The sequence below is a fragment of the Scyliorhinus canicula genome, chromosome 15 (assembly GCF_902713615.1).
Source record: "Scyliorhinus canicula chromosome 15, sScyCan1.1, whole genome shotgun sequence".
Classification (NCBI taxonomy): Eukaryota; Metazoa; Chordata; class Chondrichthyes; order Carcharhiniformes; family Scyliorhinidae; genus Scyliorhinus; species Scyliorhinus canicula.
In genome coordinates, this window is record NC_052160.1 from 127,498,442 (window position 1) to 127,521,492 (window position 23,051).

The 23,051-nt window shown below is 49.3% G+C and overlaps 1 protein-coding gene across 1 annotated transcript; it reads left to right on the forward strand.

Moving 5' to 3' along the window:
* Window positions 1-1,612: 1,612 nt before the first annotated feature.
* On the forward strand, window positions 1,613-22,506 carry sypl2b (synaptophysin-like 2b). The gene is made up of 6 exons (XM_038820714.1): window positions 1,613-1,823; window positions 1,940-2,011; window positions 10,861-10,979; window positions 12,774-12,975; window positions 19,407-19,598; window positions 21,786-22,506. The coding sequence occupies exons 1-6, from the start codon at window positions 1,806-1,808 to the stop codon at window positions 21,909-21,911; spliced, it is 729 nt and encodes a 242-aa protein (XP_038676642.1). The 5' UTR covers window positions 1,613-1,805; the 3' UTR covers window positions 21,912-22,506.
* The last annotated feature ends 545 nt before the right edge of the window (window positions 22,507-23,051 follow it).

Below are 23,051 nucleotides of genomic sequence, written 5' to 3' on the forward strand. Positions count from 1 at the left end.
TGGTGTCAGTGTTTGGGGGGGTCTGTGTTGATGTCAGTGTTTGGGGGGGGTCTGGGTTGATGTCAGTGTTTGGGGGGGAGGTGGGTTGATGTCAGTGTTTAGGGGGGTGGGTTGATGTCAGTGTTTAGGGGGGTCTGGGTTGATGTCAGTGTTTAGGGGGGTGGGTTGATGTCAGTGTTTAGGGGGGTGGGTTGATGTCAGTGTTTGGGGGGGGTCTGGGTTGATGTCAGTGTTTGGGGGGGGGGTGGGTTGATGTCAGTGTTTAGGGGGGTGGGTTGATGTCAGTGTTTGGGGGGGTCTGGGTGATGTCAGTGTTTAGGGGGGGTGGGTTGATGTCAGTGTTTGGGGGGGATGATGTCAGTGTTTAGGGGGGTGTTGTTGATGTCAGTGTTTAGAGGGGGTCTGGGTTGGTGTCAGTGTTTGGGGGGGGTGGTTGATGTCAGTGTTGGGGGGGGTGATGTCAGTGTTTAGGGGGGTCTGGGTTGGTGTCAGTGTTTGGGGGGATGGTTGATGTCAGTGTTTGGGGGGGGGGGTCTGGGTTGGTGTCAGTGTTTGGGGGGGTGTTGTTGATGTCAGTGTTTGGGGGGGGGTCTGGGTTGGTGTCAGTGTTTGGGGGGATGGTTGATGTCAGTGTTTGGGGGGGGGGGGTCTGGGTTGGTGTCAGTGTTTGGGGGGATGGTTGATGTCAGTGTTTGGGGGGGGGGGGATGATGTCAGTGTTTGGGGGGTGTTGTTGATGTCAGTGTTTGGTTGATGTCAGTGTTTGGGGGGGTGATGTCAGTGTTTAGAGGGGGTCTGGGTTGGTGTCAGTGTTTGGGAGGGGATTATGTCAGTGTTTAGGGGGGGTGTTGTTGATGTCAGTGTTTGGGGGGGGTCTGGGTTGATGTCAGTGTTTAGGGGGGGTCTGGGTTGATGTCAGTGTTTAGGGGTGGTGGGTTGATGTCAGTGTTTGGGGGGGTCTGGGTTGGTGTCAGTGTTTGGGGGGGTGGTTGATGTCAGTGTTTGGGGGGGGTCTGGGTTGGTGTCAGTGTTTAGGGGGTGTTGTTGATGTCAGTGTTCGGGGGGGGGGGTCTGGGTTGATGTCAGTGTGTGGGGAGGTGGTTGATGTCAGTGTTTGGGGGGGTCTGGGTTGATGTCAGTGTTTAGGGGGGTCTGGGTTGATGTCAGTGTTTAGGGGTGGTGGGTTGATGTCAGTGTTTAGGGGGTCTGGGTTGATGTCAGTGTTTGGGGGGGTCTGGGTTGATGTCAGTGTTTAGGGGGGTGGGTTGATGTCAGTGTTTGGGGGGGTGATGTCAGTGTTGGGGGGGGGGGTGATGTCAGTGTTTAGGGGGGGTCTGGGTTGATGTCAGTGTTTGGGGGGGGTCTGGGTTGGCGTCAGTGTTTGGGGGATGGTTGATGTCAGTGTTTGGGGGGGGATGATGTCAGTGTTGGGGGGGGGGGTGATATCAGTATTTAGGGGTGTGTGGTTGATGTCAGTGTTTACAATGGGGGGGGGGGGTCAAGGTATTGTTTGCTCCACATTGCGAGATTTGGATATGGCACATTGTAATTGTGTTGAGTGTGTGATCTGCACCGTTAAGAGGAGTTGTGTCTGATGACATCCTGTTGGGACTGAGTTGCAGTCCGTGGTCACATGCTGCTGTGGTGCCGCTTGTTTCAGTTCTTTGCTGAAAGTGCGGAAGTGTTTTCTTGCGTCTGCTTAATTCTCGCTAATCGAATCATCCTCGCCCACATCTCATTCTCTCTGCCTCCGAACCGCGATCTTTGCAGCAGAAAGCCAGAAAATAAACTGCAGGGACTGACGGAATGGAGGCGGCGGCTCAGGTCAGGGACTCTGCCGAAAGTTCGGAAAGTTTCAAAAGTTTTTTTTTGTTCAAGTTTACTTTTGACGCGCGCGTTCTTTATTTGCTTGTTGAAGCTTTATTTCTTTGTGATTTCAGAAATTCCCCGCATTTAAACTGGACATCAGCCCTCTTAAAGAGCCGCTCGGATTCATCAAAGTTTTGCAATGGGTGTGTAACAGGCCTTCCACTCTAACTTGTCCCCAGGGTTTTCAGAGTTATTTCTGTGGGTGTGTGAATGGGCTCCCCGGGCTGGGCGGAGCACTTTGTAATTTTATGATTAACCTCGGGGTCGTTTGCATCAAAAGCTGAAGCTTTTGTCTATATTACTGCTGTGTGGAGCAGCCCTAAATTAATGTGACTCATGTCAGGATTAAGGTCTGGGTTGTGAGGTTTGTACCTGTGGTTCGGAGTGCACACCCTTGGTTTGTAAAGAAAGGATCTTAAATAGCGTACAGCAGGTTGAACCGAACCACAAAGCACATTCAGTGAGAATTGGTCTGTGTTCTACTCAACTCCCTGTAACACCCTGGGCAACTGCACCCAGTACGCTGGGTGTGCTCATCACACACTGGCTGGGCAGGCACAGCACTGGGTTAGATACAGAGCAAAGCTCCCTGTACACTGTCTCCATAAAACATGCCCAGGATAGGTTAGCATGGGGTTAGATACAGAGTAACGCTCCCTCTACGCTGTCCCCATCAAACATGCACAGGACAGGTACAGCACGGGGTTAGATACAAAGTAAAGCTCCCTCTACACTGTCCCCATCAAACATGCACAGGACAGGTACAGCACGGGGTTAGATACAGAGTAAAGCTCCCTCTCCACTGTCCCCATCAAACATGCCCACGACAGGTACAGCACGGGGTTAGATACAGAGTAAAGCTCCCTCTACACTGTCCCCATCAAACACTCCCAGGATAGGTTAGCATGGGGTTAGATACAGAGTGAAACTCCCTCTACACTGTCCCCATCAAACATGCCCAGGATAGGTTAGCATGGGGTTAGATACAGAATAAAGCTCCCTCTACACTGTCCCCATCAAACATGCCCAGGACAGGTACAGTGTGGGGTTAGATACAGAGTAAAGCTTCCTCTGAACTGTCCCCATCAAACACTCCCAGGACAAGTAAAGCATTGGGTTAGGTACAGAGTAAAGCTCCCTCTACACTGCCCCTATCAATCACTCCTAAGGCAGTGACAGCACAGGTTTAGCTACAGAGTAAAGCTCCCTTGACACTGGAAGATTATTTGAGGCATTTAGCAGCTATGTTTTGTATAATTGATTATTTGAACAGAGCAGAACCTCTTTTGAACAAAGCCAATGAGCAAATTAACAAATTAAATTAAAGAGCTATCCACTTAGAGGGGTTAAAACCAAATGAGAAGTCCATAGGAAACTTATTTAATTAAATCAAAGCGCGCGGTTCGACGAAATGAGAAGAAAGTCCCATAGCGAGCGCGTTTAACTGCGTGAGTGCTAGGAAACACATGTTTGTACATGTGACTCACGTTGTATGTATAAGGGGCCTCAGCGGGGAATGCATGGTCAAGGCCAAACGTAACCCCCTTTTGTACACTGATGAGCTCCGCTTGACGGAACTCCCCAGTGCCGCGAGAGAGCGGGACACCATTTTTAAATGACGTTCCAAGGCCCCAAAGCGACCCCTGACCAAATATCTTTGGTGCACTCCAGCCCTTGCAGTGCCCACCGGTTGTTAAAGACCTCAAGCGTACCAGTGGGCACCACCTGCCCGCTCTCCCAGTGCTCCCAGCCATAAATATAGCCATGGCAGAGGTTTAGACAGTCGGATCAGACAATTCCACGCGACCGTCCACACGCTGAACCTACTACTAGCCACCTTGTTCGGCCAGGCCCGGGAGTAGAGGCTATAACATAATTTAAAAGATAATTGGATAATTATTTGGAGAAGAAGAAAATAGACGAAAACATGGAAAGACTGGGGATGTATAATTGGAGCAGTGGAAGAGCTGACACACACGTGAAGAAGTCGAACCACACATAGGGTTACCCCTAGGTTATTTTCCTTTCTCATTCATTCCTGGACAACAGGAAGACCTGGATGTGTATCTGCACAAATCATTGAAGATGGCAGGGCAGGTTGCGAAAGTGATTAAAATGGCATACGTGATCCTGGGGTTTATAAATAGAGGCGTGGCATTTAAAAGTAAAAAAATTAACGCTGAATCTTTTAAAAATACTGGCTCAACCTCAAGTGGAGTATTGTTCTCGGCACTGCACTTTGGGAGGAATGTGAAGACATCAGAGTGGGTGCAGAAGGGATTCACCAAAATGGTTCCAGAGATGAGGGACTTCAGCAGGGTGGATAGTTTGCAGAAGCTAGGGGCTAGTCTTCTTTTAAGAAGAGGAGATTAAATATAGAGAAACTGTTCTCATTGGTAGGGGACCAGAGGACACCAATTTAAGTTAATTGGGTGAAGCTACAGGGGCAACACGAGAGAAAAGCTTGTTTCTGCAGTAGGAAGTAGAATGCTCTGAGAGTGGTGTTGGCAGATTCAATCGAGACATTCAAAAGGGAATTGGATCATTAGCTGAAAAACATTGAGGGACTTTGAATTAAAGGCGGTGGGAAGGGGGAATAGCTGCATTGTTCTCATGGGAGCTGACATGGATTTGATCTGAATGGTTATAGCACAGAATGAGAGCATTCTGTGATCCCCCACATTATCCCTTCTCACCGTGAAAGCACTTGACTTACTGACAGAATCACATGACCGAGATCGGAAATTTGCTGGTGAACCTCAGTCACTGCGAGTGTTTGGATGTCCTATTTGATTCTGTTACACCCAACCCATCAGTATTCTTGGTCTGCAAACATACCTGGACGTGGAAGGGAAAGAGGGCAGTTGGAAGCTGTGGAGGAGTGAAGTTATAGCATGTTAATGGCAGCATGTCTCTGCTCAGCACATCCTATGAAAGGGATATGAGATTGAGTACAGCTGTGTGCAGATTCTTGTTCAGGGCGAGGCTGGCACGGGCTGGTGTTTACTGCACTCCCGATTTGAGTAGAGGGCAGAGCCCGATGGTTTGGAATGTGAAAGCTGGATCAGACTTCTTCCAATGCAGCTTTTTATTTTGGGAGCAAGTATTCCTGACCCACTCCTTTCCAATCAATTCTTATCATCCTTGCCACCCTTTTTCAATCCTGCGTTAAATGACACATTGCATTTATATAGAACCCTTCACCTAAAACCTCCCACAGCGTATCATGGTGCCCTGAAGCAATATTTGACACCCAGCCCACAAAAGGAGGTGATAATTATTTGGAGAAGAAGGGGCAGCACGGTAGCATGGTGGTTAGCATAAATGCTTCACAGCTCCAGGGTCCCAGGTTCGATTCCCGGCTGGGTCACTGTCTGTGCGGAGTCTGCATGTCCTCCCCGTGTGTGCGTGGGTTTCCTCCGGGTGCTCCGGTTTCCTCCCACAGTCCAAAGATGTGCGGGTTAGGTGGATTGGCCATGCTAAATTGCCCGTAGTGTCCTTAAAAAAAGTAAGGTTAAGGGGGGGGTTGTTGGGTTACGAGTATAGGGTGGATACGTGGGTTTGAGTAGGGTGATCATTGCTCGGCACAACATCGAGGGCCGAAGGGCCTGTTCTGTGCTGTACTGTTCTATAAGGTAGGTTTGGTCAAGGGGTAACTTTTATTTATTTACTTTTATAAATTTAAAGTACTTAATTTTTTTTTTTACCAACTAAGGGGCAATTTAACATGGTCAATTCACCTACCCTGCACATCTTTAGGTTGTTGGGGTGAGACCAAAGTAGTCACGGGGAGAATGTGCAAACTCCCCACGGTCAGTGACCTGGGGCCAGGATCGTACCCGGTTCCTCGGCACCATGAGGCAGTAGTGTTAACCACTGCATCACCATGCCGCCCCTAAGGGGTAGCTTTTAAGGTGATCTCTTAACGGAACCGAGAGGCTTGGGGTTAAGGTAGCTAAAAACACAGCCGCCAATGATTTAATGATAGAAATTGGGGATGCACAGGAGGCCAGAATTGGAGGAGAGTAGACATTACGGTAGCACAGTGGTTAGCACTGCTGCTTCACAGCGCAGGGTTCCGGGTTCCTGGCTTGGGAATATGCACGTTCTCCCCGTGTCTGCGTGGGTTTCCTCCCATGAGTCCTGAAAGACTTGTTTGTTAGGTGAATTGGACGTTCTGAATTCTCCCTCAGTGCACCTGAATAGGCGCCGTAGTATGGTGGCTAGGGGATTTTCACAGTAACTTCATTGCAGTGTTAATATAAGCCTACTTGTGACGCTAATAAAGATTCTTATTATCACAGAGGTTGTGGGACTGGAGGAGAGATGGGGAAGGTCATGGAGAGATTTGAAAGCAAGGAGGCATTGCCATACCAGGAACCAGTGTACGCCAAGTGAGCTGATGGGTGATGGATAAATGGGACATGGTGGGATTGGGCAGCAGGATTTAAGTGTACGGAGGTTGGAGGAGTCCAGTCTGGAGTGCATTGGGAGTAATTGGTTGTTGTGAATCTTTCTTTTCACTTGGTAATTTGATCTCCTAGTATCCCTTTATATATCAATCTTCCTAATTCTGCCACTTGTTTCACTGCACGGCCACAACGCTAGAACTCACAACCTGAACCCTTCTGCCATGTCATCTCCTTAAATCCTGCCTCTTTCATTTATCTTTTGGTCTCCTGTCCTAATGTCCCGTTATTCCGCTCAGCGTCAATATTTGTTTGTTGGACTCCTGCTGTGAGGCACCTTGGGCCATTTGTTACTGTGCTAAACCTGCTACAATAATCTGAGTTGCCAAAACATAACTTTTAAATCTGTGCCACTTCCCAGCTTGTGGTACTGTGGTCGGTGCTTCCGCCTCCGAGTCTGAGGTTGTGGGTTCACGTCTCATTCCGGAAACCTGGTGCACATTGGAAGCAGGTCGGAGAAGGTTCACTGGGCTGATTCCTAGGGTGAGGGGTCGTCGAAAGAGGAAAGGTTGAGCAGATTGGAGCTTGGAGGAATCTGAAGTGATCTCATTGAAACATATAGGGCGAGATTCACGGCTGGCCGCTGGGAGAATCAGCGAGCGGCGATTCTCCGGCCCGGATGAGCCGAACGGCCTGCCCAACACAACAGGTTCCCGCCGGCGCCTGGTCGCTGCCGGCGGGAACAGTGCGGGAACGCTGGGGGGGGGGGGGGGGGGGGGGGGCGACCTGTGGGAGGGGGATTCTTGCACCGGGGGGGGCCTCAAAGGGGTCTGGCCCGCAATCGGTGCCCACCAATCGGCGAGCCGGCGCCTCTGAAGGAGGACCTCCTTTCCTCCGCCGCCCCGCAAGATCGATCTGACATCTTCTTGCGGGGCGGCCGCAGGAAGGACGGCAACCGCGCATGTGCGGGCGACATCATTTACACGGCGGTGGACGTGTAATTTACACGGCGCCACTTTTATGCGGTGCCAAGGCCCGACGCGCGTAAGAGGAGCGGCCTCCGACGCCGGAGTGAAACACTCCGGTTTTCACTCCGGCGTCGGGACTTAGTCTCCCAATGGGAGAATTGCGCCTATAAGATTCTGAGGGAACTTGACTGGGTGGATGCTGAGAAGATGGTTCCTCTTGTGGCAGAATCGACAGAGGTACTCTGCTGGAGCTGGGGGGGGGGGGGGGGCGGGGGGGAAGGAGGGGGGGGGGGGCAGTTTAAAAATGAGGAGTCTCCCATTTAAGATGCGGATGATCAGAAGTTCTCTTCCCCAGAGGGCAGTGGTCACTGAACATATTCCAGGTTGAGTCAGACAGATTTTTAATTGCCAAGGGAGTCCAGGGTTATGGGGGACAGGCAGGAAAGTGGAGTCAGTGCCATGAGAAATCAGTCATGACCTCATTGCTGAGAAAGGGAAGAGCAATTTTACAACCTGGTGAAATTGGACTGGATAAACTTCTAGAAGGGACCACTGCTGAGAATGGTGGTTGAGGCTGAAACTCTCCAATCAGTCAAAAGGACGTCCATCGGAAGGGCTGTAACCTGCAAAGCTACGGACCAGGTGCTGGAAAGTGGGATTTAAATGACTGGCTCGTTTCTTTCTTTTTCTGGTCGGCGCAGTCAGTTGGGCCGAATGGTCTCTTTCTGCATCATGTTTCTATGTATCTAAGGTGCTGAATAGCAGTGCAGGCTCAAGAGGCTGAATAGCCACTTCTTGCTGCTGTGTTTTAGTGTTCGTAATAAGGAAGATGCCATTTTTCAGATGATACTTTAAAAACTGTTGACTCGATGGTAAAGCTTCACTGTCGCTATTGGCTGTAAATCACTTTTGGGGGTGGGCGGGGGGGGGGGGGGGGGGGGGATGACGTCTCCAGATGACGGCAGGTCTTTACTTCTCAAAGTCACAACTTATTCAGGTAAATTTTTGACAAACCCGTGTTTCCGCTGACCGGAATCTAGAACTCGGAATCACAATTTCAGGATAGGTGTTTGGCCATTTAGGATTCAGAAGAGGGGAAATTTCTTCACTCAGAGGAATATGAGTGGAGAGAATTGTCTACCCCATCGAGTTAGGGCTGCTCTGACGTTGAGTATATCCAGTACTCCGAGTGGTAGATTTTGAATTCTTAGGGAATCGAGGGATATAAGGAATGGGCAGGGACAACACCAGCTGGCGTCACATCAGCTGACTCTGCCCCGACGGGTACAAATCCCCCTCAGCAGCTTAGACTGAACACTGTCCTCCCTTGTACGAGACGCTCTGCTGCTTGGCTGGCGGTTTGGGACTTTCCATAGCCTTTTTTCTCCTTGTGTGAAGTCTTAATTTAAAAAATTTTTTTTTTTTATAAATTTAGATTACCCAATTATTTTTTCCAATTAAGGGGCAATTTAGCATGGCTAATCCACCTACTCTGCACATTTTTGGGTTGTGGGGGCGAAACCCACGCAGACACGGAGAGAATGTGCAAACTCCACACGGACAGTGACCCAGAGCCGGGATCGAACCTGGGACCTCAGCGCCGTGAGGCGGTTGTGCTAACCACTAGGCCACCGTGCTGCCCAATGTGAAGTCTTATTTAAGCTTAGCTCGTGGAGTGTGTGTCTGATTCCCACCAGTGTGGTGTGCTCTCACTGCATTTGCTGCGGCTGTCCATTATCTGCCTATTATTAGCTCCTTGAGTGGACTTTATGCAACGATAATCAGCACTTGGTGATTGCATTGTCTATAGATTAACCCCCCCCCACCATCCTGGGAGAGGTAGTTGAATTCCTGGTTCTATCCAGCTTGGTCCCAACATTCCAGTATTTGAACAGGCCTAATGGTGTCGCTTCACTCTTTTATTACATTCTTAAAATATAATTTCAGTTTTTCTCTCTCTCTCTGCGTCTGTTTTCTCTGTCTGTCTCTGCCTCTTCCCCCTCCACCACTCTCCCTCCGCTCTGTGTCTCCCTCCTCCTGGTGCTAATTTTGTATCTGTCTCTGACCCCTCTTTCCCAGGATTATGGTGCATCATGTTCAATCAGGGCAGTGGTTAGGCTAGCCTTCACTTGCAGTGTATATATGTTAAATAATTTAATGTAATCTGTTAAAAAAATTATGCCCCTTGATGTGGGCTGACTTGCTGATGGACACCGAATCTTGGTGTAATAACCTGACTTGTGCCATGTCCGATTGTAACGCCTGCTCCCCTCTGACCCTGTGGCTTTGTGCAAAGGATGAATGCCTGGTGTCTCAGTGATCGCAGTGACAGGATCATTTCCCTGCTCTGGCTTCTGTACGTCTTGGTTAGGAGAAGTCAGCTCTGGCCTCCTTGAGTCACAAGATTCCAGTTTTAAATCCCATCCAGGCCTGAGTGCAAAAATCAAGACTGACATAGCACTGCAATACTGAGGGAGGGCTGCACTGTAGAGGATCTGTCTTTTGGGTGTGACGTTAAACTAAGGTCCCATCAACCTCCTTGAGTAGAGGTAAAAGATCCCAGAGCACTATTTTGAAGGGCAAGGGAGTTCCCCCCAGTGTCCTGGCTGATATTTGTCCCTCAGTCAACTGTACAAATCCGGTGGCATGGTAGCGCAGTGGTTAGCACTGCTGCCTCACGGCACCGAGGACCCGGGTTACATCCCGGCCCCGGGTCACTGTCCGTGTGGAATTTGCACACACTCCCCATGCCTGCGTGGGTCTCACCCCCACAGCCTAAAGATGTGCAGGTTAGGTTAGGTGCATTGGCCACGCTAAATTGCCCTTTAATTTGGAAAAAAAAGTGGATACTGTAAATTTAGTTGAAACGTTTTCAAAAACTCTCAAAAATAGAGTATCTGCTTATTACAGTGTTTGCGGGAATCTTGCTGTGAATGAATTAGTAGCTGCATTTCCTCTGTTGCAACATTAACTACACTTCATTGGCTGTAAAACACTTAGTGGTTGTGAAAAGTGAGATATAAATGCAAATGGTTCTCCTTTTTTAAGACTACTCTTGGAGCTCTGTGAATATTTCTGGCCGCCACATTGTTAAAAAAATATCAAGGCAGCCTGCAAAGCTGAAACAATATTTACAAGGCTGATACCTGAACCATCAGGAAAGGTTAAACAGGCTGGGGTTCTTTCCTGCATTAGAAGAAAAGGTTGAGGGGCTGAGCTGATGGAGGTCTTCAAAATTCTGAAAGTGTTAGGTCGGGTCAACATAGAGAAACAGATGTTTCCGCTTGTGGAGAGGTGAAAGCTAGGAGTCATCAATATAAGAGAGCGACTAAGAAATCCGACAGGGAATTCAGGAGAAACGTCATTACCTAGAGAGTGGTGAGAATTTGTAACTCGCTACCACAGGCAGTATTTAGATGAATAATAATAATGCACTTGAGGGGGAAGTTGGACAACCACATGAGGGAGAAAGGGAAAGAAGGAAACCCTGATCGTGAGTTGAAGGGGCTTGGGTGGAGGATTGTGTGGAACATTTATACCAGCATCAACCAGTTGGGCCGAATGGCCTGTTTCTGTAAATTGTTGTTTTTTATTCCGTTTGTGTTCTTGCTGCAGGTTTTTGCTATATTTGCCTTTGCCACTTGTGGAGGTTACACAGGGACGAGTATGGCTTCTGTTAAGTGTCTGAACAGCAAGGAAGATCTTATCTCCATCAATTTTAGTTATCCTTTCAGGTTAGTAACGCTGGACCAGTGCAGTTCAACCAACCATTGTCTCTGAAGTTTGTTGCTTCCATTGCTGTCCTCAGTAATCCTTCTGTTGGCTGCACTCTGCCTTGCTCTACAACATTCTCCTGCGTTGCTGGGCAAGCCTCTTCCTGCCTTTCGCACAGGGTTCATTTCACTTTATCATCACTGACAGAATCTCCACTCCCCCCACACTCTACAACCGTCCACCTAACTCCTTACTCGCCTCGCTACCTCTCTCTCTCTGCACAGCTTGTCACCTCCCCAACGTTCCTGAGAGAACCCTAGGGTTTCGGGTCTAGACAGCTAAAAGGTCTGGCTGGTTATGGTGGGGTGAAGGAAGAGGGATACCTAAGAGGTAAAACACGCACTGCATTCATTGATTTATTGCCTTGTTTGAAAGACAGTGCAGCACTCCCTCAGTATTGCTCTTGGTGAACGTCAACCTGGATTATGTCTTTGAAGTGGGACTTACATCTGGTGGGATTATTCCCACTGAGACAAGCCAAGGCAGCTTGAAATAGATGAAGTGTTGCATGTCGCAGGATTTATGGAACTTGCCTGTAGTTACCTGCGCCACCTGGAAAGGGAATGGCAGCAGGCGCATGGGACCATCTCCCTCCAAGTGCCCATCCACATGATCCATGAGTAGAAATCCCAACAGCATTGAGTGCACCCACAGTACAGAAAATGCGACGATTCAGGAAAGTGAGGCAACTAGGGTTGGGCAACAAATACAGGCTCTGTCGGGGACATCCAATCCAGTGAATCAGAGAGTGGGAATATGTGGGAAGTGAATGTTTATATTGTCAAAGTTTTTCTCCATCCATCTTCTTTCCAAAATTAGGCCGCGAGTTGTTTATGAATGGTGGATGTGATAGGACGGCAGCTGAGCCCATACATGATGACCTGGTTTTGTGCACCACCACCCCCCCTCGCCAGGCATGTTTTTTGGCAGACGGCAGGGAGAGGGGGCACGTAAAATATGACTCTGACCCAGTCCCCATAGAACAGGGGAATGAGGAGTCCACCTATCATTTTGTATAAATAATTAATGGCAATTGTGCTTGTTACCAAGCCAGTTAAACACGAATGTTATGCTCGCCCTGTCAGTGGGAATGGGGAGTGGGCAGGCTTTTTCCAAAAAAGTGTTTAAACGGTGTTGTGGGGGGTGGGGGGTTGCGGAGTGTAGCCGTGGATATAGAGAGCAAAAGCCCAAAGTGTTACCCCCCCCCCCCCCCCCTCCCCACACTTTGTGTTCCTCTCTACTTGGCCTCCAGAATTTCCCAGGGTCTCAATCGGCTATCTTTTACATAGTATGGCAGATAATCTATTGCACAGAAACAGGCCATTCAGCCCAAGTGGTTCATGCTGGTTTTTATGGTCCACTCTTCAATCCCCCGCCACGTCTCCATACACATGTCCTTTTTATTCCTTTCTCCCTCGTGCCAATCTAGTTTCCCTTAAATACATGTCCGCTTTTCACCTCAAACTACCCCCTGTGGCAATTTGTTTCGTCTCAAATTTCTGTTTCTCCAGAATTGCCTGTTGAATGTATTAGCGACCGTCCTGTATTTGTGGCCCTTGATTTTGTTTCTCCACAAGTGGAAACATCTTTCTATTACCCCTCAAACTCTTTCAACATGAATATAAAATTGTCTTGGCTTTCTGTTCGCTCTTCTCTAAGAGTCTCATCCGGTTCAGTGTTTCCTGGTAGGTCGAGCTTCTTGGCTCTCGTAGACTCGTGACTCTTCCTCACCACTTTGTGGTCTTGTGTTCCAGGTTAAATAAGATTTCCTACCAAGCACCCACCTGCAAGAATGGGTCCACTTACGAGACCCAGGATCTCATTGGAGACTTCTCCTCGTCTGCAGAATTCTTTGTTGCTGTCGGAGTGCTTACTTTCCTGTACTGTACAGCTGCCCTAGTCCTGTATGTGGGATACCAGAGACTCTACCAACAGAACAAGTACTTGCCAATTGCTGTAAGTGTCTTGAACTCCCTATCAGCCAGTATAAGGAAATGCTTAATCAGATTGTTCTGAAGTTTGCTAGTGTTACCCTGTTCCTAATTGAAAATCTAAACCAGGACTTCCGGTGGCGGCGATGAAGGAGTAAGTCGCACATTTGATGGCTCTCACTCCGGCCGGACTTTTAGACCTTTTCCCCCGACTTTTAAAACTTTTGAGCGCTGGAGTGGAAAACAATAGCACTCTAGAGTTGTATGGACTTGAGGAGTAGAAGGGAGCGAAAACAGGCGAAGAAGGGGCTGAACAAAGGCGGTGTGGAAGTTCAAGCGGGAGGAAAGATGGCCAACGAACGGACCACGGAACGGACGGTCCAAACAGCGCTGGACAACATGCTGAAGGTCATGAAAGAGAGCTTCGCAGCGCTGAAGCGAGATAATCTGGCACCGCTTCAGAAAGCGTTTGAGCGGCTGGACCAAAGGCTGTACGCCCAGGATAAGAAGGTCCAGGCACGGGAGAAGGCAGTGGAGGAGCAGCCGGATTTCCAAATGGTAGCGGACGTGGAAATTAGAAAGTTGAAGGAGCAACAAACAAGGCTGATGGTCAGGCTGGAGGATCTGGAAAATAGGTCTCACAGGCAGAACCGAAGAATCATTGGCCTCCCGGAGGGGGCCGAGGGAGTGGATGCCAGGTTCCACAGGTGGCCAGGTTCCACAGGTTCGTGGACAAGGAGCTGATTCTACAGTGGGCCAAGAGCACGAAGAGCTGCACACGGAACAACAGTGTCCTGCGCATCTACTAAGATCTGAGCCAGGAGGTGGCCAGAAGGAGGGCAGCCTACAGACAAATTGAAGAGATTCTGTACAAAAAGGTGAAGTTCAGACTACTTTTCCCGCCGCGTCTTTGGGTCACATACTAGGAACAGCAACATTATTTTGAGGACCCCGAGGACGTGATGGACTTCGCAAAGAGACATGGACTGGTTCCGAAATGAGGACCCATGGACTCAAGTTAGAGTGTTTTAAGTGACCTTTACATGTTTTCTTCGATTGCCCTTCTGTTTAGTTATTTGGCTCTGCACGTTCTTTTATTCACAATTCAGGGTGCTCTTCGTTTGTTTTTTGTGTCCTCTTGTGTATGGAAGCGTTGTTGAGAAACAACGGGAGTCAAAGTTATTAGGTGCTGGGGGGGCTTTACGGGTTCTTTTTGCTATTTTTCTTTTAATGTTCGGAGGGGGGTAGTTGGTAGCGCCCACCGCTTTACACAACTTGAATTGGACTATTGTTGGGGTGGTCTTTGTTCTTTGTTCGTTTTCTTTTTTCCCCAGAGCGATTGCTCGAACAGGGCTGATCTGGGGAAGTGGTGTTGATGGGCGGGGAGGGGGGGAAGGGAGCGGGGGAACAATAGGTGGGAGACAGGTTGGCGCCGGAGTGGAGAGTCATAGGCTAGCTGGGTGAGCTAGTCAACGGGAGCAAGGTGGGGGTGTGCATACAGCCAGTATATGGCAGGGGTCGGGTTACAGGGGGTTGTTGCTGGGGGGGGGGGGGAGTTGATCTGTTGACGAGGGAGGGAACAGAACCAGGTAACAGTGAAGAGGTCAGGGGTGGGAGCTGCCAGGAGGCGGACCAGGAGAGGCGCGGCACATTGACTAGGGGTGGGCCCAAGAACGGGGATGGTTGATTGGGGTGGGGGGGGGGGCAAGGTGCCCTCCAACCAGGCTGATCACCTAGAATGTTAGAGGGCTAAACGGGCCAGTCAAGAGGGCACGTGTGCTTGCGCATTTACGGGCTCTGAAGGCGGATGTAATTATGCTGCAGGAGACGCATTTGAAAGTGGTGGACCAGATTAGATTAAGGAAGGGCTGGATTAGCCAGGTCTTCCATTCGGGGCTTGACACTAAGACCAGAGGGATTGTTATCATGATCAACAAATGGGTTCAATTCGAGGTAGACAGCACAGTTAGGGTGTTTAACGAGGTGAGAGATAAAGGGGTTTTACCCCCGACTATGTCGCAAGCCACTATCGCGCGGATATTGAAACGGGATAAAGACCCGGAAGCATGTGGGTCCTATAGGCCAATCTCCCTGATTAATGTTGACGCTAAGCTACTGGCCAAGATCCTGGTGTTCAGAATTGAAGACTCTGTAATGGACGTGATTGTGGAGGACCAAACTGGGTTTGTAAAGGGCAGGCAGCTGGTAGCCAATCTAAGAAGGCTCCTTAATGTGATTATGATGCCCCCGGAGGGCAGAGAGGTGGAGGTAGTGGTAGCAATGGTTGCCGAAAAGGCTGTTGAACGGGTTGAGTGGGACTATCTATGGGAGGTGCTGGGACGGTTTAGGTTCGGGGAAGGCTTTGTGGACTGGGTTAAACTGCTATATCAGGCCCCGGATGCTAGCGTAAGGACGAATAGGACGACATCTGAATATTTTAGACTACACCGCGGGACAAGACAGGGATGCTCCCTCTCTCCACTGCTGTTTGCGTTGGCCATTGAACCGCTGGCAATTGCTCTGAGAGCTGTAGGGGGCTGGAAAGAAATGGTCGGGGGGGATAGAACACAAGGTCTCGCTCTACATGGACGACCTATTTTTATACGTGTCTGATCCAGTGGCAGGGATGGATGTGATTATGGAAAACTTAAGGGAATTTGGCGGTTTTCGGGGTATAAATTGAACATGGCAAAGAGCGAGTTGTTTGTAGTGCAGGCGAGGGGTCAGGAGAATAGGCTGAGGGAGCTGCCGTTTAGGCTGCTTGGGGACAGTTTCAGGTACTTAGGGATACAAGTGGCACGGGACTGGGGCAGGCTGCACAAGTTGAACTTGTCCAGACTGGTGGAGCAAATGAGGAGTGAGTTTCGGAGATGGGATGCGCTCCCGCTGTCACTAGCGGGGAGAGTGCAGACGGTGAAGATGACGATCCTCACGAGATTCCTGTTTATTTTTCAGTGTCTCCCTATTTTCTTTCCGCGGTCCTTCTTTAAAAGGATCAATAAAAACATCCTGGGATTTGTTTGAGTGGGGAAGTCCCCGCGGGTAAAGAAGGGGATTAGTAGAGGGGCTGGGGAAAAGAAGGTGAGAGACAAAGGGCTTTACAGGCCTATAGGACCCACATGCTTCGGGGTCTTTATCCCGTTTCAATATCCGCGCGATAGTGGCCTTCGACATCGTTGGGGGGTAAAAGCCCTTTGTCTCTCACCTCGTGCCCTGGGCTTGCAAAGAACCGTAGTGAGGGGGGACTGGCGTTGCCGAACCTCAGCAACTACTACTGGGCGGCTAACATAGCCATGATAAGGAAATGGATGGTGGGTACGGGGTTGGTTTGGGAGCGGGTGGAGGCTGCTTCGTGCAGGGGCACCAGCTTGGCAGCCCTGGTCACGGCTCCTCTGCCGCTCCCGCCGGCCAGGTACTCCACCAGCCCCATAGAGGTGGCGGCTCTGCAGATTTGGGGGAAGTGGGAGCGTCGGTCTGGTTCCCAATATGTGACAACCACTGATTTGCCCTGGGGAAAATGGATGGCGGGTTTCGAGCGTGGTGGAGGGTTGGGGTGGGAAGGATGGGAGACTTGTTCCTGGAAGGGAGCTTCTTGTGCATGAGGGCGCTGGAGGAGAAATTTGAGCTGGCGAGGGGGAATGACTTTCGGTACTTGCAGGTACGGGATTTCGTACATAGACAGGTCCCGTCCTTTCCACGCCTTCCACCGAGGGGGATCCAGGACAGGGTAGTTTCCAGCGGAGAGGGGAGAGTCTTGGATATTTATAAAGAGCTTATGGGAACAGAGGTACTGGCAGGGATTTGCGGACGTCATGTCCCAGGTACTGAAAACAAGGGTGGCGATGAGTCCAGAGGTGGCAGTTTTTGGGGTCTCGGAAGATCCAGGAGTCCAGGAGGGGATAGAGGCCGACGGTCTGGCCTTTGCTTCCCTGGTAGCCCGGCGATGAGTACTGTTGGCCTGAAGGGACTCAAAGCCCCCAAAGACCGAAGTATGGCTTTCGGACATGTTGAGTGATGTGTTGGCTAGTGTAGGCTTGAGAGATGAACAGACACTTCCAACACTGATGAAGGTTCAACTCAATTTTATTAACTACTTCTAACTAACTAACACACAATGACTGTGGGTCTAAATATTGCTAACTTAAACTAGAGACCTAAACCTTGTCCGAACCAGTTGATTCTCTCAGCACGTGGTGTGAGTCTGTGCTGGGCTGGATGAGTTCTTGTTACACTGAGAGGCAGCACCCAGAATGAGCAGGAACCGTGGTGCCCTCTGCCTTTATAGTGTGTGTATTCTAACTGGTGATTGGCTGCGGTGTTTGTACATGTTGATTGGTCCCTGTGTGTGTCCATCAGTGTGTGGCTGCACCATGATATACTGGTGTATATTATGACATTGAGCTTTCTTGGCCTGGAAAAAATTACGTTTACCTGAAGAGGATCACTATCGGGGTTCGCCCGGAGGTGGAAACTACTCGTCAACTTCTTCGTGGAGAATTAATCGTCAGCGGGGTGGCCGGGGGGCGTAGAATAACATAGAGTAGGGGAGGTTGGGGAGCTGTACCAGTTTACTGAAAAACAATGTGCTGAAGATATTGATGAGGAATAAATGATTTTTATAAAGTGAGTGTTTTATGCTATCTTCTCCATGGGTGGGAGTTGGGGTGGGGGTGGGGGGGATTGCCATTTCAGGTGGCAACAGCCCCACTTTAGGTATCTGGAGGGCAGGTGGCTCGGGACTAGACTTGACTCGTAAGCTGAACTTCACGAGTTTGGTGGGCAGAGTCGAGACGGATTTGCTGAGGTGAGATAGCCTTCCCCTATTGGCAGGCTGGGTGCAGGTGGTTAAGATGAACATTTTGCCGCGGTTTTTATTCTTGTTTCAGTGCCCGCCAGTCTTTTTGACAAAAACGTTCTTCATGGGGGTGGAGAGGCTGATTTTGTTCTTTTGTGATGGCAGGTACGGCAGCAAGGGTTATGAGGACGGTGCTCCCGAGAGGGTGACAGCTGGTGGGGGGCTTGGCCCTTCTGAATTTGTTATACTATTACTGGGTGGCAGACGCTGAGGAGGTGTAGGGCTGGAACAAGCAGATGGAGGCTTTGTGGATGAAGAGGCAGGTTTTTGTAAGGGGTTAGGGTTGCAGCCATTGGAAACGGCGCCACTTTAGTTTGCCCCGGGGAAGTATTCCGGAAGTCCGTGGTAGTGGCCACGCTGAAAACATGGAGGCAGTTTCAGCAGCGGTATAAAGTTGGGGGCGGGGTCGAAGTTGATGCCAATTTGGGGGAACCATAGGTTTGAGCCTGGGAGGATGGATGTGAGGTTTCGGGGATGGGAGCAGCGAGTGAAGTTGGAAATAAAGGATCTGTTCCTAGAAGGACGGTTTGCAAGTCTGGAGGAGTTGGGGTTCCGCAACGGGAGGGTTTCGGGTACATGCGGTGCGGGATTTTGTGAAGAAGGTCTGTCCGACCTTTCCAGTAGCATCGCCCTCTTCGTTGCTGGAGGTGATGGGGTTGGAGAGCGGGGTGGGGGGGTCATCTCGGCGCTTTATGGGAGGATTTTTGGAGGAGGATAAGACCAAGTGGGAAGAGGAGTTGGAGATGGTGCTGGAGGAGGGACTGTGGTGTCAGGTGCTGTGATGGGTGATTGCCTCAACCTTGTGTGCGAGGGGTCGATACAGCTAAAGGCAGCGCACAGAGCACCTGACAAAGTCGAGGATGAGCCGGCTGTTTGAGGGGGTGGAGTATATTTGTGAATTTGTGAGCAGTGTGGGAGGGGCCTGGCCAATCACATACGTACGTTCTGGTCCTGGCCAAAGTTGGAGACGTTTTGGAGGTCGTTCTTCAGCACCATGGCGGCAATTCTACATGCGGACATTAGTGCCCGGTCCCCTGGGGGCCATATTCAAGGTGTCAGCCTTGCTGGAGTTGCAGACGGGAGCGGAGGCAGATGCTTTAGCCTTTGCCTCGTTGATTGCTCGCAGGCGGGTCCTGTTGGGGTGGGGGTCAAGCTTCTCCACCCTGTGCCTCGGTGTGTCTAGAGGTTCTAATGCAATTCTTGAATTTGGGGAAATTTGCTCGGAGGGGGGTTCCACAAAATTTTGGGGTTTGTTTATATTGCATTTTGGGGAACTGGTTGCTGCTAACTGCTAGGGGGGAGGGGAGGGGTCGGGAGGGCTTTGGGTTTTGTGCTATTTTGGGTTTGTTGCTATGTGTCTGATATGTTTAATTGTTGAAATTTGAATGAAATTTTTTTAAAAAGATTAAATTCTCCTGGATTACCACCTGGAGGGAGGAAGAAATCAGATTCTGCATCGACTAAACAAATGCGGATGAACGTGGTGTTTGTGAATAGGAACAATCTTTCCTTGCTTGGAACTGCAAGCACGTCTTCCAGCTTGAACTGGTAAATTTGACAGCAATCACTTCTTGAACTAAATTCTTTTCTTCTCCCTCTAGGATTTTGCAGTGACTGCACTTTTTACTTTCCTCTGGTTGGTCTCCTCCTCGGCTTGGGCGCAAGGTCTGACTGATGTTAAGAACAGTACGAGGCCAACGACCCTCATCCGTGCTATAAGCGTGTGCCAGGTGAAGAATGTTGTGTGCACACAGGGTGCTCTTCCTTCAATGGGGCGCCTGAATGCATCTGTGGTAAGTGCAGGGGGTTACAGAGTGTCACTGAGCTGCGGCAGTTCAACACCTGTCTGCCCTTGCTGCTCATGCGAAAAGGAATTATTACAATGCCGATCGTGACTTCAGTCAATGAGGCACTTTGGTCATTTATGTCCCCTTGAGATGGCAGGTGGGGCCATGGTTTAACATCTTAAAAAGAGCAGCAACTCCAACAGTGCAATGCACTGAAGTGACAGCTTTAGACTACAAACTCAAGCCTCTGGATTTGAACTTCACTAAATGCTTGTTACTGTGGTAGCGTGGCCCCTTTCAAGCGGGTGGGCTCCACATGACAGACTCGGGGCTAATCGCGTGGGAGAGCGCGAAACCCGGCCATTGGGGGTGTTTGCGTGGGGCCCTGGGTGCAGGACCTCAGACAGTGCTGACCGGGGAGCTGAAGAGTAAAGATTTGTTGTCTACTGCTCTGTGCCTGTTAACTAACAGCCTTTACCGTTCATCAATAAACCACTTTGTGTTTATTACTGGAAGCATCCAGTGTATGTCTCGAGCCATGACGGTTGCAATCGGATTTTCACCCAGTGCTGACTTGTATTGGCAGACAAAATGTCAGACACCTGTCCCCTCGGACATGACATCGATGGGATGGTTATGTGTGGACACATTGCCTACTCCTTTATCTGGAGCATTATTTTTTTACATCAGGATCATTAATTGCTGCTTAGTCGTGATCTGGATTTAGGATAAATTGGGCGAGTGAAATATACAAATGAAATATTTCCGTAAAGCCAAAGTCAACAACGAAGAACCAGTAAACCACTTAACCAACAAAGCCCTTTATGGTTTTGAGATAATTTATAGAGGAAGTTTCCATCTGTAAAATATTACAGAAACGGAGGTTTGTGGAGGCCGCTGTCTTTGCAAATTGAAATGTGGATTCGTATCTGCACCTGTTTCTGTCGGCTTTTAGAATTAGCAGTCTTTCTTTCATTTTAAGGAATCACTTTTAATTATTTCTATCTGTGTAGTTGTTTCGATCCCACCCACCAACGAGATTATTCTGAACGTCTGATTTCTGGAACACTGCAAATGAACTTGATGGGCTGAAATTAACCTCTGTACAGTCTGATAGGCCAAATTTAACCTCCGTTCATTCTGATAGGTTAAGGATAACCTCAGTATATTCTGATAGGCTAAGGATCACTCTAGTACATTATGATTTTGAGTGGCTAACTTCAAGACTAACCTTCTCATTCAACGCACTAATCGCTCCGTATAGTTAAAAAAGGATCTTGCATCTGTATCACACTGTTGATGACCTCAGGATGTCGACATTTGCTTCACAGCCAATGAAGTGCTTTTTTTTTTCATGGCGTGGTCACTGTTGTGTCGGAGCTGGGACAGCCATTTCGTCTACAGCAAGTCCCACGCAATGAAATTATTTTTAAAAATAAATTTCAAGTACCCAATTCTTTTTCCAATTTAGCGTGGCCAATCCACCTAGCCCGCACATCTTTGGGTTGTGGGGGTGAGACCCAGGCTGACACGGGGAGAATGTGCAAACACCACTGGGACGGTGACCTGGGGCCGGGATTGAACCTGGGACCTCGGCGCCGTGAGTCAGCAGTGCTAACCACTGCATCACCCTGCCGCCCCCGAGCCCACAGAATGAAATTAAATGAGTATTTGGATAATGGGTTTTAGTAACGTTGATTGAGGAATGGATTTTGACCAGGTCACTGGGTGTATCATCTGCTCTTCTTAATAATACATTCACCGGACAGGACCTCAGTTTAACATTTCATTGAAAGGTGCCCATCCAACAGTGTGGCACTCCCTCAGTACTGCACTGGGAATGACCAGCTGGATTATACTATTGAGCCTCTGGAGCAGGAACCTTCTTGCTTGGGGGCAAGATGAGCCGAAAACTGGCATCAGTTTGCAACAGGTCCTTTCTCCCTATAAAGGGTCGCCTGTGGATACAGGTGGACTTTCATTTGCAGCCAGAATATTTTCCCTCTTCGTGAGCAGATCAGCTGCCATTTTATTGTCTCTGTTAACATTCCAAGTTCTGGCCTGCCTGCCTTAAACATAAAAAAAATTAAAAATCTGCTGGAACTCCATTTCCGTTCCCGCCTCCGTTAAAGGTTAGGGGTTCACGGCTCACCATGACTGGAAATGACCTGTTAATTTTCTTTCTCTCCACAGATATTTGGCTTCATGAACTTCATCCTATGGTCAGGGAACAGCTGGTTTGCGTTCAAGGAAACTTCCTGGCATAAACCAGCCAATCCACAGGGTGTTGCTGAGCAAGGCGCCAGTGTGGAACATTGATGTGACCTCCAACTGCTGTTCCCCTTGCCGTCTTCTCATCCTCTTCCTCTTCCTGCTGTGCCTGTCTTTCTGCCCCTCCATTCCACCCATCCCCTTCCCACTCCGCTGTTACCCCTCCCTCTACTGTAGAACCTTGCTCAGCTGCCCGCAGGCAGAGGTTAGACAATGCACACGCCCTGGGACCACCTAACGTAATGGGTAGAATGTTTCGACATTTCAAATCCAATACCAATCAGATTTTTCGGATGATCATTACTGTCACTTTCAGATTTTAACCTGCCCAAGTGATCATGTGGAGCTTTGGCGATCTGCGTGAATGGTTACACAGCCGAATAAATGGTTACGCAGCCGAGTGCAGGGAGTTCCATTCAGCTCTGACCATTCCACACCTCCGCCCACCCTCGCTCCCAATGATGATAAATACTTTTGAACCTTAAACAGACTCTTCACTCCCCCCTGTTGCTGACATATTTATATTTTGTGCTTGTTACATTTAAATGGTTCTCAGTTGGTCATTTGATTGTAGCTGTGAGTCTGTATCCTCCACTGAGCTTTAACTTGTGCTAATATCAGAGTAACAAAGGTAATATCAGAGAAGGTAATTCCATATCTTGGTGCTGGGTACCAGTTCCTGGGTCAATTGGGACTTTAAATGTAAAATGGAATGCGATATCCTTCTAACGTTGTACCGAGATCCTCCGCCCTGGAAAAGCTTTTGCTCAGCAATACTATCACTTTATATAGATTGAATCCTTATCATGTGTGTTAATCACTTCGGATCCCAGGCTTTTCCTTTCTTATTTCCTGTCGATGTGCATTTGAACTCTTGTGTCCTCCGTCCATGTTTCTTGACAAACGTTGAACAGGAGTGGTGTGGTGGGGTTGGGTCTGGGAGCTGATCGATTTAAAAATGATCGGTTAGCGTGCCTGAGTGTTACAATTCTGCCTCAATTCTGTCCAATCATCGAAAAAGTGAGCACCCAGAATGCATTTGATTCTGGGGAAACACCAAGAGACAACTCTCGTGGGTCGGGGGAGGGGGGGGGGGGGGGATTGTGGGATCCTCCTAGGAATGGAGGTTACTAGCAAATCTCTCTCATGGAGCAGGAGAGGCCACAGGATGGAATACCCGAGGGGAAA